At 51.2% G+C, this 15911-nt stretch overlaps 3 protein-coding genes across 3 annotated transcripts; 2 read left to right on the top strand and 1 right to left on the bottom strand.

Moving 5' to 3' along the window:
* Positions 1 to 1526: 1526 nt before the first annotated feature.
* N7520_008498 (uncharacterized protein) lies at positions 1527 to 3143 on the top strand (the record flags this gene model as incomplete). The annotated part of the gene is made up of 3 exons (XM_057142432.1): positions 1527 to 1975; positions 2111 to 2339; positions 2643 to 3143. The coding sequence occupies 3 exons, from the start codon at positions 1527 to 1529 to the stop codon at positions 3141 to 3143; spliced, it is 1179 nt and encodes a 392-aa protein (XP_056991720.1).
* Positions 3144 to 3319: 176 nt separating this feature from the next.
* N7520_008499 (uncharacterized protein) lies at positions 3320 to 3637 on the top strand (the record flags this gene model as incomplete). The annotated part of the gene is made up of 1 exon (XM_057142433.1): positions 3320 to 3637. One exon carries the CDS (start codon positions 3320 to 3322, stop codon positions 3635 to 3637), a length of 318 nt encoding a protein of 105 aa, XP_056991721.1.
* An 11325-nt stretch (positions 3638 to 14962) lies between these two features.
* N7520_008500 (ribonuclease H family protein) lies at positions 14963 to 15753 on the bottom strand (the record flags this gene model as incomplete). The annotated part of the gene is given in 2 exon segments (XM_057142434.1): positions 14963 to 15502; positions 15520 to 15753. The coding sequence occupies 2 exon segments, from the start codon at positions 15751 to 15753 to the stop codon at positions 14963 to 14965; spliced, it is 774 nt and encodes a 257-aa protein (XP_056991722.1).
* Between the last annotated feature and the right edge of the window lie 158 nt (positions 15754 to 15911).

Here is a 15911-nt window from a genome sequence, read left to right on the forward strand (position 1 = left end):
GAAATAAATCTCAGCAAATAGCAAAATTGGTCACTGGGAGCTTACAGCGGCGCGTGTACTCTCCCTTATGTGCAGTGAAACTCTAGAACACCGTACCATTTGAAATACGGGGATCAGTTCTGCAGCCGAAATCGCTCAAGCCAGAAGCTGCACGTGAAACCAAATTGACTATCAAGGATGCCCTTCTACAATCCCCGAAGGCACAGTCCCCGCCCCGGGAGCAAGGCCAACCGCTCCAGGATATGGCTTGGGGGACCCAGGAGCAGGCAAGGCCCCAGGAGCAGTGGTTACATTTGTCAGGGATATACATGAGGCATACACGCTAAGCGGAGGACGCGGACCCACATAGCGCATCTGGGTTCCCTAAACGCGAGGAAGCCATCTTTCTTTTGGTTCCTCGCGTTACGTCTTGTATCTAGAGTCGACTATGCCTTTTGTTAATATGATCCTTCATTAAAAAGACACACTCCTCATCAACAGATACGTGACACCCTCACAATCGCAGGGGATCCACAAACTGGTCTAGTAGGTCTTCAAATTGACCTGGCTGGAGATGGGATACTGTAGGTCTTCAGGCAACAGGGACTAATTTCGAGCGTTTTCCAAGTCTCTATTTTCCTTTGCACGCTAGGCCTTGCTCTTCTTCGTGAGTCGCCCTAGCCAATCTTCGCGAACGTCAGCTTATCTATGTCCCATTCGTTTTTTTCCGAATCCAAGTTCGACGAGCGAGGATCAATAGATTAGCTCAGAGGCAAGCGATGTACAGCGACTCTCTAAGGCTTTCACCACTCGTATCTATTCTGTCTTGCCTTAATACGTTCAAATAGACTTTGGTTTTCGATCACCATGTCTCTACCAATGGATGGTGTGATGACCGCATTTCTATATTCTAGAGATATCAGTCCAGAAAGGCAGCATAGACAAACATCAGGTATATGAATATAGTCATTGGGTCCGCTCGACCCGTTCAGATCGGTAGATATGGAATTCCAACACAAAAGACTTTCTGGAACCGACGGCTAGCAATGGCCGAAGTTCGGCTTATGGTGTCAATCATCGATATGCGTTGTCCCGGACGGGTCAAAGTAAGAGCCGTAGTACTAGCGTCAATGTGGCCTGGCCACAGTACACTCAGTGAAAATAATTTTAGTGGGCGATAGCTTAGACCCTGAAAAATCGCTCTTCAACAAGTAAGGCGAATTTCTGAAAAAACGGCATGATCGTCGGCCTCAGTTTTGAATCAACAGCCAATGCTGAAGTTCAGATGATGGTAACGAAAGTGCATGCGGTCGCAGTCGATCGTTAATCGCTGCCCACTGTTTCAACTGTTGAAAGTACAGCTGTTTAGACAAGGTTACGGGGGCGAGTAGCGGCCAATTTATCAAAACACCTTATCACATGACTTTTGTTCACCGCTTTTATCAATTTGGTAACGTATTGTACGAGAAAACCCCTAAATCCTACCATCTAATATCCACCCATTTAATATCCACCTATCTCCACCCTTTTCCCCCCTTTCACCCAACATGCCGCGCCCGCAAATTGACCTTGCTGCCCACCGAGACGAGATACAGACCCTTTTTGAGAGCGGTGCTACTCATGAAGCTATTCAGCATGCCCTGGCCGCCCGTGAGATGCACGTGACCCTTATTACGCTCAGAAGACGACTTGATTCCTGGGGTTTTCGGAGATACAGCACCGGACCCGATATGCGTGAGAATGTTAAAACCCTACTACCCCTTATGCGCCCTCGAGATGTCCAAAAAGTGCTACCTACGCTTACCGAGCGCACTTTTCGGAGAATTCGGGCGGAAATGGGTGTCAAATTACGCACAGACGACCCTGTTGAGCGTGACCAGCAAAGAGAGGAGTTACAGGCGGTTTTGACCTATTATGACCGTACTGGAGAAATTGAGGGGTACGGACGACGCGCAATGCAGGTCCACCTCCGTCGTTATGAGCAATATTATCCAGCGTAAGTGGGAGATATTTGGGAGATATTTGGGAGATATTTGGGAGATATTTGGGAGATATTTGGGAGATATTTGGGAGATATTTGGGAGATATGTGGGAGATATTTGGGAGAGAAACGTGCTGATTTCTTCTTTAGTGATCTAATCTACGACGTTTACCGAGAAATCCGCCCTGACGCAGTTTTACGCCGCACAAACGACCTCCAGCGTGGCCGTGGTAGCTATAGCTGCCCTGGGGCTAATTTCGTCTGGCATGTTGATGGGCATATGAAGCTTGAACCTTATGGATTCGAGATTTATGCTGCTATTGATGGATACTCTCGCAAAATCATGTGGATTTATACCGGTATAAGCGCACGCACAGCTGTGAGTGTTGGACGTCAATATCTTGACTGTATTCAGCATGCTGGGTGTATTCCGCGTTTTATCCGCTGTGATTTAGGTGTTGAAGGGCATATGATGGCTGATTTTCATCTTGCACTCCGGAGGGTGGAAGATCCTACGATTACACGTCTTCGTGATTGTTTTCTACTAAGTAAAAGCACAGAAAACCAGCGTATTGAATCGTTTTGGTCGAAACTACTGAAAACGTGTTTATTTATCTATCGTCATTACTTCATGATTTTACGAGAATCACACCTCTTTTCAGCAGCAAATATTACAGACCAGGTCGCCCTTCTCGCCATCTATATGCCACTTATCCGACGACATGTTTCAGAGTACATCAAAGATCATAATTCGTTTCCCATCCGCCCTCAAAAAAATAGGCTTGGGTGTGTTACCGGTATTCCACTCGTCAACTACGACTTCCCTCCACCTGGGAAGCAATACAAGTGCGAAGTGAGCGAGGAAACCTATCAAATCCTGTACGAAAATGTCGCACCATGGGATCCTATAGAATATCTTCCACCTGCTACTCTGGCGTGGTGCTCTACACAGCTGAATGATATCATTCCAGGGGGATTTGACCCCGAAAATCCACCTCTCTACCGACCGGGTGATAACCCCTTACAGCCATATCGATCTGTGTACGAGCAGCTGCGGATTCGAGCATTAGACCATGAAGATTCTGGTATGCAGCCGAAATTCAGCGTTTGTGACAAGCCCTTAGATGGATATAATTGGCGGAATTCAGGTGCAGCAGAGGGTGTAACAGCGGAAAGTGGTTGATAATCTAATGTCTTAGGTTGCGCAACGAATTTTGGTCTCGGGTAACGAATTTTGCGTTTGCAAAACATGATGATGAATATGTGGTTGATTTCGTATACTAAATAGCACTTTTTCCCATCAGTATCTTCCACATAATCCACTTTTATTCATCAATTTATTGCTTAATTCCTCCAAATATGTCCGATTCCAACGCAATTATCGCAAGATTTCTAGAGTGGCAAAGTTCTCAAGCTTCACCTACCCCTACCCTTACCTCTACCCCTGCCCCTACGCCTATTCGTACGCCTGCGCAGGTCAATACTCAGGCCCTTCAGCTGACAGGGTATGAAGCTGCTACAAGGTCTTACGGGGCTGGGTCCCAGGCGAGAAACCAGCAAATTGGTCGAGCTCCGGCGCCAGCGCCTACCCCACCACAAATCAAGTTGGTAACATATGTCTATCTTTGGGAGCGTGGTGGACCAATTACGCAAATTAGAGAGGGTTTGCGTTCCTGATTCTCTGCTTTTTCTATACACATTCGATATATTTGCTAACTTTTTGGCTCTTTTAGTCGTTTTGAACCCCGACTTTCCTCCCGAATTCATCGTCCAAAATACACGTCAATTTGTCGAATTCGACATATTGACCCCCACCAATGTCGCGCTGCTGGAGAGGAAGGGGTATAACCCGACTTTGGATGAATTCGACGGGTATTTACTTGCGAGGGACGTCAAAACGGCCAATAACCGAGATCCTACAGCATTTATGGTTGAATGTCGCCCAAATACGCCCCTCCAGGAGTTTTGTGACCATAATTTGGGCCTTGTTAAAGGATTTAAGGACCGTTGGACCCTTCATGTGATAATATCACAGCATTCAGATACTACTCTTACCGCCCCGGTAGCCCCCGCAGCCCTTACAGCCCCAGTAGCCCCCATAGCCCAGCAGCCCCCGTAGCCCCAGTGGTTACTGAGCTCTACGAAGACCGTCTCTGGTCATCTCCGCCTGCCTACAGCGATACCGAGAACCTCGAGATCCCCGATCTTGCCCCTGAGGCCCCTACAGCAGCGCCAGCAGGGCGTCCAACACGGTCAAGAAGAAGAAGGAGAGATACCCCTGAGCTTTTAAGCCAGCGTACCAGTAGACGCAGGCGCTTTTGATAGGGATAGATGGGTTCTGAAGGGTTTTGTACGCTATTTTCTCATGCATGCATTTTCGTTTAGGATTTGATAGGTTTGTTGTAGTTCAGAGGTGTGAATTGTCTTGTTTTTTTATTTGAGAGGGAAGAATAAGGCTATATATACAACGAGAAGATCAAGTTGATTGGAAATCAACTTGGTTCTTCGTATACATACTTCGGGATTAATTCCGGTGGTTCGGCTTGGTTCCTGATCTGCACCAGCCTTATATCACAACATTCCCCCTCAGGATCGCTTTGCTGGCAGGGCGATTCTGGAATGGCGCAGAGCAGTCAGGCCTCGGTAAAACCACTGAAAAACCTTCGCGGGAAAATAAGTGGAAAGAGCGCCTGCGCTGTCACGCGTTTTGTCTCGAAACCTCTGGAGCATCGACTCCTAAGAGACTACAAAATCTGGCAAAGGCCGTAGGTCCCAATGGCTTGGTGAGACCGTCCGCGGCCTGTTCCCCAGTTGGAATATATTGAAGCCCAATCTCGCCTGTATCCAGCACGGCTCGCTGATAGTGAAATTTTACATTGAAATGCTTCGTGCGTTTGTGGAATTCAGGGTTGCGAGAGAGAGCGATGGCGGACTGGTTGTCAGCCATAATGTTAGTGACCGGAGACCGATACAGTTGCGTTTCAGCCAGAAAGGTGCGGAGCCACTGGAGATGCAGAATGGCATTGTACTGTCCGATGTATTCGGCATGAGTTGTAGACGTGGCCACTTCCCCCTGTCTCTTGGATGACCAGGAAACTGGCGCACCTGCAAGTTGGAAAACATAGCCAGACGTTGAGTATGCACCGTCAGTGACGACGGAGCCCCCAAAGTCGGCGTCCGTGTACCCGATCAACTGCCCACTGCGGTAAGTAATGCGATGAGATTGCGTGGCTTTGATGTAGCGAAGCAATCGCTGCAGAGCGACTTGGTGTTGCGATTGCGGCTGAGACGTGAAGCGACTCAACATGCCCAGCGCAAATGCAATATCTGGTCGCGTGCCAACCATTAGATACATTAACGAACCGATGGCAGTCGCATAACGAGCTTTTGCTTCCTCGTCCGGAGGTTCCTCCTCTGGACGATGATTCAAGATTTGCTTGGGATTCATCGGCGTAGACTTCGGCTGACAAGTCTCCATGCCAAAGTCGGAGAGCACCTTCTGGATGTACTGGTGTTGGTGAATAGATACGGACCCATCGACATCATAGTCGAACTGGATCCCGAGGAATGATCGAGGGGTGCCCAGATCGTTCAGTCGGAACTCTGTTTGCAAGGCTCGTTGCACTTGTTCGATTTCGTGCGTGTTTGTCGCAGCAACAAGAAAGTCATCGACATAGACACAAACGACGCAATCCGGTTTGTAGAACACACAATTGTCCGATTGGGCCATAGTGAAGCCATGAGAAGCCAGAACGCGGTGGACGCATTGGTACCAAATCCGCGGAGCCTGCTTCAGTCCGTATAGTGAGCGGCGCAGTCGGCATACGTATCCTGGCTTTTCGAAACCTTCAGGTAACTCCATATAGATAGACGAATCGACGTCTCCATGGAGAAATGCGGTGACCGCGTCGAATTGGTGGAGTTTCCATCCGCGCAACACGGCGCTGGCGACGATGCAGCGGACCGAGTCCATCCTGGACACAGCAGCAAACGTTTCGTGATAGTCGATGCCATGTTTCTGCCGGTAGCCTTTGATAACCAATCGCGCTTTGCGCATTCCGTTGGCCTTGGTCTTGAAGACCCATTTGCAGCCAATCACATGATTTCCGGCTGGGACGTCCTCCCGCCGAACCTTTTCCCATGTTCCGTGTTCGAGAAGCGACGCATATTCTTTCTGGATGGCGGCCCACCAGTCCAGCTGGTCTGGGCCTGATACAGCTTCGCGAAAGGTCGCCGGGTCGACTTGTCTGGCCGGTGCGGGATTCAATGCGCCGGCAGAGTACACCTTGCCGAGTGATTCCAGGAGACGCCGTGATGGTCTTCTTCTGCGACCAAAAATCGAATATCCAAGATCCGATGTCAGGTCAGTGCCTTGTTGGCTTGGATTGACCACTGGAGGTGTCTCCTCCTCACGCTCAGATGGCGTTTTCTCTCGCTCCTTCGGCGGAGGTAATGGCGATGCAGGTGGTGTTGGCAGCCCGCTGGCTGAACTTGGCATTGATGAAAAGACAGGTGATGGAGGAGCATTGTCCGGGAGGTCGTTGCCTGTTTCCCCCTCGATGAGTGGCGCCACTGGGGTCCTCTCATCGAACTCGACATCACGGGAAAAGACTGTCTTTCCTGAATGGATTTCATAGAGCTTGTACTGATTCGGTTCACAATAGCCTAGCAGTCGGCACTCGGATGATCTTGGTCCGAGTTTGGCTCGATGCTCTTTGGGGATCAAGACCCATGCACGGGAGCCGATCCGTCGCAGATGCAAGAGCGAGGGCGGTTCCCCGTATAGAATTTCAAACGGTGTCTTCTTCCGTAAGATCGATGCTGGTGCACGCAGCTTCAAGTAGACCACTGTGTCTACAAGCTCGATCCACCAGGAAGGAGAAAGGTTCGCATCGGACAGGAGCGTGTTGATCCGCTCCCGGATAGTACGATTAGTGCGTTCGGCCAGCCTATTCTGCCCTTTGCAGTATGGCGGCGAGGTGTCGAACTCAACTCCCTGGGATTCGAGATGTGTTCCAATTGGCAGATACTCTCTCCCATTATCGGTGAGGAATCTTCTGATCTGGGCGCCGAACTGTCGGTGCACCCAGGCCTCAAAATGTTGGAACTTCGGGAGCGCTTCATGCTTCCATCTCATGGCATAGGCCCACGAGCCACGAGAATAATCATCAGTAAAGGTGATCACGTACCTGGAGCCATCTTTGGCCATCGGCATCTCCATGATGTCCGAATGGATCAATTCGAAAATTCTCGTTGAATGCAGACGTGGCCGTCTTGCGCGGGAGTTCCTCTTCTGATGCTGCTTACCCGACATGCACGCCGGACACTGCGGCGTTGCCAGCAGCTGCGCCTGCGTCAGCGGTCGGTACGGAGTGCCGGTCTGCCGAAGGACCACCCTCAAGTCGCCCCGGTTCAGATGTCCCATCCGAGCGTGCCACAACGCTTCGGAGGCCTGGTCCACTCCTGTGCACACATCTTCTTCGAGTATCACAGCTTCACCACCGAGTTCAGAGGTTGGCGCTGTACATTCTACGCCACTTGACTCCCGAGGATCGTCAACGTCCATGGCCACCGCCTGCGGTTCCAGGGAATCTGCATGGTCATGGGTCGTCGGCGCCCTCGCCAGTTGGACTCGCTCTCGAGATCTCTTGCTCACATGGCACCGCAGGATCAGTAGATCCTCCTCCGCGTGGTAGGCGGTCCCCACGGTTCGTCCTCGGCGTTGCACAAAGACGTTCTGTGGGTGCGCCACCACCGAGTAGCGGTCTCGCAACAGCTTCGGCACGCTGATCAGGTTCATCCCGACGCGTGGCGCAAAGTACACGTTCTTCAGCACCAGGGGCTGGTTGAACTTCCCCCGGAGCGTGAGCTTCACCGTACCAATCCCTTCGGCTTCCACTGGATCGCCCGCCGTGTCCAACATCTCGCGGTGGGGCCGCAGACTGCTGAAGCAGCTCCGGTCCCAGCAGATGTGGCTGGTGGCGGCCGAGTCCAGGATCCACCGGGGTTGCGGTGCGTGGGTATAAAGGGTCGTCACCCTCGCCCTCACGATATTGATCCTCGGTCTCTTGGAAGTCGGCGGGCCCTGCCAATCTTCCACCTGGCTTGATGGTATCTTTTGTAAGTTAGTTCTTGGTGAGCCGGAAACACTCCTCTCAGCCTTCAGGGCATGGTCCCTAGACGACTGTCCTTCTCGCTGTTTCTTCCAGCACTGCGCGACCACATGGCCGCGCTTTTTACAATAGTTGCATTTCTTGGCAGTCTGCTGCACCGTATTGACAGACGGGCCAGATGCTGCCTGCAAGGGTGTTGGAGCTTCTTTTCTCCGAACCGTCTGCTCAGCATTAGACAGACGATTTCCGATCGTGGTCGGATTCACCGGATCCTTGTCATTCTGAATGGCATCCACAACTAGAATGTATTCCGGTCCGATCTGCGTCAGTAAGATCGCAATGTGCGTTCGATCGCCAATGGATCCGGGCACGATAGCATTCAATCGATGTACGAGCAACCGTACCCGATCGACAAATTCGCGGGCACTGCCGCAGCGCTCGCCAGTGGTTTCACGAAGCTGCGCAAACAACTCGCAGAACGTGGCCAGTTCCATTCGCCGGTACCGTTCTTCGAGTTCATTCCAGAGGTCGCGAGACGTCTCAAGTCCCGCAACATGAATGCTAATGTGGGGGGACAGATACCGGAAAATGGTGTGGTAGGCCTCAGCTTCGCGGCGCGACCATTCACGGTGGCGCTCGAATGCCTGGACCTCCACTTCGAGGCGCGCCTCAATGGCGCGCTGTCTCACCGCCCCCGCGAGGTGCGGTTCCACCAAAGGATGAATGTCTGCCGTAATAGGCTTGGCGTACTTGAACAAGCAGTCAGGACGCTGGAGGTCGCCCGACACAACATCCCAGACCTGCCTGGCTTTGAGGTAGGAGGTCATAAGACATTTCCAGGTTGCGTAATTATCGCTTCCTGTCAGAGGCTCGATGGCCGTGACGGCTCGGTCCGGAGAGTCGTGAACCAGAGCAGACATAGTGATGACTGCGAAAGCGGGGTAGATATATAATCACGATGGTTAAGATAATTTTCGGATGAGTAGAGATGGCACCCGAGATTTTGCTTCCGGGCTCATAACCTGTTGTAGTTCAGAGGTGTGAATTGTCTTGTTTTTTTATTTGAGAGGGAAGAATAAGGCTATATATACAACGAGAAGATCAAGTTGATTGGAAATCAACTTGGTTCTTCGTATACATACTTCGGGATTAATTCCGGTGGTTCGGCTTGGTTCCTGATCTGCACCAGCCTTATATCACAACAAGGTTTCCTCGCTCAATTCGCACCTGTATTGCTTCCCAGGTGGAGGGAAGCTGTAGTTGACGATTGGAATACCGGTAACACACCAAAGCCTATTTTTTTGAGGGCGGATGGGAAACGAATTATGATATTTGATGTACTCTGAAACATGTCGTCGGAAAAGTGGCATACAGTTGGGACTTAGTAAAATTTGACTAATATTGGACTTATTTACCTTAAATATGTAAATTACTGTTTTCTCGAAATCCAGTATTTTTATGTTTTCTGCCATTTTTGCTGTTTCTGCCTGGTTTTTAGGGGTATTGATAAATTGGCCGCTACTCGCCTCCGTACAAGGTTGAACGTTGATCAACGCTATTGGACAAATAACAGTAAAATATCAAATTGGTTTTTTTTAAAAAATCTATTATAATTCGCACATTTCCGAAGTTGACTTGAGGGTTTAATTCACCCTGACCATGACCGTTCACTATTCACCCGCATGTACTTGGATTCCTCCTGGCTAGTCACCTCAGTAAGTTGAGGTTCAACAGGCCTATATCTGCACGGGCAACTTTGATGCCCCCGAAGACAATGCCCTCCAGAAATCGACAGATCAAAAAGATTTCACCGCAGCAATACAAAGCAGGCGGTAACAAGACCTATAAATATGGCCTCCCCCGTCGGTTCTCTGTCGAAATAATTATCGTCCTTACTGTATCTGGCGGATTCTGTCAATCTGGAATCAACGTGCCTTCCTGCAGCAGACTCATAAATTCTTCCTCTTTGACCCCAAGCCCCTTCTGTTACTCATACCCACGGTGGCCACTCCAACCACCAAGTCACCTGCTTTCTCTACTATGCCCACTGGAGTTCACTCCACTGTACCCGTCTTCGTGCCAGCCATACCATGAATCTTGAATAACGACAATCCTTTGGTGAGTGCTGCATCCATATACCTTATCGAGTAGAGCTAACAATATGACTTCTGACTAGCTTTTTGACTACAAGAGTGCAAGTGAGGCATCCTGCAGGTAAGTCCCTTATCAGCCCTTACCATCGGCCACCGCTGAAACAACCAACATAACGACCAGGCAAGTCGTGTCAATAGGACGTATCCAAGTAAGCATATCAGGGATTATACAACTACCTATCAGCAACACCGATGACTGAGTCACGCCTAAGCCTCAAGCTCTTGATGTAAGTCATGAGCCCGGACTTTGGTTCTCCGCTGACAAGTGCTTATCAAACAATGCCGTCAGCGATCATCAGCCAGACCGGTGGGTTCTGAGCACCGCTACCAAGAACCTTTCCGATACACATATCGCCGTTATCCTGAATAGTTCGATGTTTTGATAGTGTCTCAAGCATGGCTACTAGGGCACGCCATCGCCGCCACAGGTCTGGTGCGGCTAAATGTCCGTTAGAAAAAGTACGCTTGCTCAGTGCTTCTGCCCCATCACCCCCCATTCATCGTTTGCCATGATCTTGGCTGGATACACGGACCATGTGTTGGGTCAGTCTGGAGTTAAGACTCGTCTCCGCAGAACGACTCTTTCATTATCTTAGCAGAGTCGTCCGTTATAGGTGCAGGGTGAGACTAGATTACAAGACCGTGAGTAACCCTCTTTATCAGGCACATGCTAACCATCTTGCAAAGCCCCTTGCCAAGACGCTGGAAGACATGACGTACAGCTCAACGAGCCTCGCCCGTGTCTCGCATCGTGCCACTCTGGCCGCGAAGCAATATATATTTCTTTGGAAACGGTTTCGAAGGTCGACGTGATCTAAATTGCCCGATCACTCCAGTCTTTCGCCTTACCCACTGGTACCGACTGAGAACACCAGCGTCTACTCCACATCATTGGAAAGCTGAATCAGCCATGCAACCAATATAGCGACCGGCAACATGCGATGCTTACTGAGGTGATCAAACCTCCATCTGATAAGCCTAGGTGTTGAGGGACCCTTCCACGGTGGGTCCGGCTTCCACGCCCGGGGATGGTATGAGTAAGAAGGATGCTGAAGGTCGATACGGTGATGCACAGATTTTGCTTCCTAGGGGCGGATGTCGATCGCCATGAACCGTCCAAGAAGATGACCACGGAGCACTCAGATCTACCACAGGGCTTATCGCTTTCTGCGGTCGCTCTCTACACCTTCCTCTACCCCTGTCAAATTGGTGTCGTTGTCTCCAGAGGGTACAGAGTCATCGCTTTCGACGACAGTGACCTTTCGGAGAGACATGCACTGTTTTGCAACAGCGGATCGCAGGCATATCGTTCATCGCATTTTGCAGGACCAGCGACAGCGCCAACTCCCTGCAGTCAGGCGATAAATGAATGAAGCGACCCTTGGTTAACTCCTAGACAAAAGGCTTTGCGTCACAATCGCCCAAGCATTGCGTCCATCCTGCCTCTGACAACTGCGCGAGACGTCTTCATTGGTAGCTTGCCATTTTCTGCCTCCACAGCGCATCAAAATCCGTGGTCCACCCTGCACATGACGTCCTTTACGACTGCATGCTACAACTGGGCGAATCAAACCATCCAACCAATTCTGCGTGACGTACTGGAAGCGTTCGTGGGACGACTCCTTTATGCAACGTCCGACGCTACCGAGGGAGGGATGGATACGACAATGGTCTGCGAGCCCGTGCCTTGAGCATTGCATTTTTGCGAAAGGGTCCCTTTTGTTTTTGCAGGCCCCTGCCCAGGATGAGTTCCTCGCCTTTGGCCTTTGGTGCCGGTGCTCCTTACTGGTACAGACCATATACCTCCTGACGGATGCAGTCATTCAGCTCCGTTGCCCATCAACATTTCGCCATCACTCGTGTAATCCGTGCCCAGTAGGACATGCCTTCGGGCACACGCCGAGCGCAGGGTTTCAGACTACGAGTGACTGCTACCTTGCAGCCTATCTTGTATCAACGCACACACCGTCAATGTCTTGGGGGATTTGAGAGCTGAATCAGTGTGCCAAACAAGACTACGAACACTCTCCGCCATGGATAAAGAGCTACTGTGCAGCAACATATGTCCTGAAAAGTTGTGAGGTTGAGGTTGATTAATTGTGAGTGAACCCTTTTCGACGAATGTGTACGAACATCTTCTGAAGGATGACTTGTCAAGTGCGGAATATCTCGACGGCACATGATGCAAACGCTCGAATTGTTCTAACGACCCACTTCTCATCCCACGAACACCCTGAATCGACGTGGATGAGTAGTACCAAACGAAGGCGCTTGGCATCAGACTACTCCGAGATGGGCACAACCACAGGACGCTCGTCCGGCAATCTCCCAGATGGTCCCGGTGGAGCGGCCATCCCAGTATAGCGAGAAGCACAGGCCCCTCAGTTGAGCATACCGCGTGAAGGGTATGTCGTCTCGACATTGGCACGCGAGCTCGGCCGCATGCAATCAATTACGGTTGCATGGCAATCCCGCTATCGTTTCAACGTCACATCTTGACGCCAGGTATTGCTCGCCAATGTGATACCTCCAGCAAAGACGCCAATTATGAAGACCGCCCTCACACTACACATGGGTGGCGGATGGTCAATGGCGACCAATGTAGATGCCATGCATTCCTGGTGCCCAAAATAAGCAGCCTTGGTCACGTTGACTGACATGGAGATCCCGAGGCGGGCGGGGATCATCATAAACATTGTCTGTTAAAGCCAGCAAAGGGGCACTATCCAGGCTGGGCAGTCCCAAAATGAGTTTATTCACTTTGGATTTGCGCCTGTCACCCGTGCTTCAATCGTCCGTCGAAACGCTGATCAGCCATCGGACAAACGTGAGTCAACGGTTCCTTTCCTGATCTATTCGCGGATGTGTGCCAAAAAAAAATGTGCCTCAATGCGACAGCCCAAGCATCTCACCAATGCCGCAGGCGTTTGACTGCCATATTCCGGTTATGCAGTTCCTTTGGAGGTACAGATCGCCAGTTTCCCAAATGAGAGGGCATGCTGAGCCACATGCTCATGATGGGCGTTGATTCACACCAATATGTTTGTCTGGCTCAGTTCAGAGCCATGGCTGGAGTAGGTCTTGTGGGCGTTGGCTTGCGGGCGTTGGCTTGTGGGCATTGGCTTGTGGGCATTGGCTTGTGAGCATTGGCTTGTGAGCATTGGCTTGTGAGCATTGGCGTGTGGGAGTTCGCTTGTGGGAGTTGGCGTGTGGGCGTTGGCGTGTGGGCGTAGGCGTGTGGGCGTTGGCGTGTGGGCGTTGGCGTGTGGGCGTTGGCTTGTAGGCATTGGCTTGTGGGAGTAGCCTTGTGGGAGTGGGTTTGTGGGAGTTGATGTTTGGAAATCGGCTCGTCGGAGTTGGTTGATGAGCATTGCATTATGGCAATTGGATCGTGGGCATTGATATGTGGGAATCGGCTCGTGGGAGCCGTTCGTGGAAGTCGGCCAGGAGTTAAGGAAATATCAGATACCTCTGCTTGAGATATGCTTCATAGCCCTTTCAGTCAACTCTCGCTGTAGTCCAGCACAGAGAGGTCCGAAGCATTTTGGGAGAGCTGACTAGAGCGAGCATAGGTTGACTCGAAACTTGGAGACCCATCAATACATGGGCTGTCCTGTCAGCCGGAAGTTACCAGAGCGAGTCGAGTATTGAGCGAAGTCGAGTATGAAGAGCCGTGAGAAGATTTTCGTGGCATGATGTCGACTAACCCATCTCAATGGCCAGTGTCATGTGTGGACCAACTCCACGGGTCGTCGCGTAAACAGTCCTGCCCTCGCGCCTGGGACGACCTCACCGCCTTTGCCGTCGCGTTGGATTAAGCACTGGTGGGCGGGCGTGCCAATGCCAACCATTCTCGCTTTGGAGACGCAACGCCGTGTTTCCATCCATGAACGCGCGAGCGCCGACACCGTTCTGCATCCTGCTCAACAAGTAGCTCAGCCGGCGAACGTTATAGTTCTTGCCAACCTGTCCACCTGCTGCGCGACCGACTTTTACCGATCTCCACGGACACTGCAGTTGTCGAGCGAATATGCATTCCAGGCTGATCCAGTCGGCATTTGCGATGACACGCTAGCAGATGCCGTCACCATGCTCTTGGTCCGGTCGAGAGAAGATGATACTCGGGACTTGATTGGAGGTTCAACACAGGGATTCATTTCATGCATGATGATGATGATGGTGATGATGATGATGGTGATGATGATGATGATGATGATGATGATGATGATGATGATGATGATGATGATGATGATGATGATGAATTCATTTGCCCGGTGTAGCTCGCTCTATATCATGCTGCTATGCGGGAGTGCTGTCGGACCTGCCGACAGCTAATAAGTGGTGACCAGCCCATTGGGTGACATCAAGAGGCTCACAGTCCGAGCCTCTCGATGGTCGCATCGAATGTAGATACAAAAGAACAACAAAGGAAGGCAGATGTGTAAGTGTTTAACCACTTCCACCGCATTAAAACGAACGTTTCTGGTCCCCACCGCCTTCACTGGACCCTGCTCCACCTATCCACTACCCCAAAATTCACTCTTCAAACATCCACACCCTTCTTCAACTTGTTGGCAGCCGCTTGCGCGCTCGTTTGACTCAAGGGAGTACAGTGGACCTGGCACTGTACCCCTGACGGTCTCCATTCTTCTTCTTACGTCACACTGTCCTCAGGGGTCATTCTTTCACCGTTTCTTCCACACCGAGAGCAATTGGATCTACAGCTTGACACTGGCTCAAAATCCCTGTTTGACCATGAAATCGGCCACGATATTGCGCGCTTCTGGGCGCGTCAGAAGTTCATTGCGACGAACGATAATCCCCTGTGCCGATAGGGCGCGCCGCATCCAGTCCCGCTCCTCTTGGTGGAGCGGGCACTCCAGTAGGACATGAGCCACTGTGGTTTTGCCTAGTTCGCATTCACACCGGGCCGTCTCTCGTCGGTTGATGCGGGTGAGATAGGCGCTTAGTCCGACCCGCCCCGTGCGTAGCTTCATCAGGATTGACGTGGTTGCTTTGCGAAGCCTGGACCAGTATCCGAGTGTTTTCTTTGTTGGTACTTCGATCAGTCGCCTGGTTGGCCGACTGGTCTTTTCTACCGTCCATGCTCTCTCCCACTCGACTTTCGCCTCTCGGCGCAACCGCCGTTTGACTGCAGCTGCGAGGCAGATGTATCGGTTGCGAGAGTTTAGCGGTTCTTCGGGCCCCTGTGCAGCTGCTTTGGCGTGTCTATCCACGATCTCGTTGCCCACCACACCTTGGTGAGCGGAATCTATCTAAGTTCGGTGTGAACGCCCTTGTTGGCCAATTGGCGGATGAGGTCCTGGCATCCCGCGAGATAAACCCGACCTGAGGGCATGCGCGGTCGTCGGAGCGCCTTTAGCGCCGCTTGGCTATCCGTGAAGATGACTAGGCCGTTCTTTGCCCGTGTGGGATTTGGCTCATTGCCACCAAGGACCGTTTCCAGAGCTATCTCTATAACCCGCAGTTCCGCGGAATATATAGTAGATGAGTCGTCATCACCCATTTGGCTTAGACTGACGTATTACCCAGTCTCATCTACTACTGCTGCGCCAACTTTACTTTCGATACCGTTTCCGTCCGTGTACATGATCAGGGGGTCTTTCTTCTGGGGATTTCCCCAGGATCTGGCTATGACGCTGCACAGCGGTGTCTCGGTCCTTA

Source organism: Penicillium odoratum (assembly GCF_028828045.1).
Source record: "Penicillium odoratum strain IBT 22623 chromosome Unknown utg000006l_segment0_segment0, whole genome shotgun sequence".
Taxonomy (NCBI): domain Eukaryota; kingdom Fungi; phylum Ascomycota; class Eurotiomycetes; order Eurotiales; family Aspergillaceae; genus Penicillium; species Penicillium odoratum.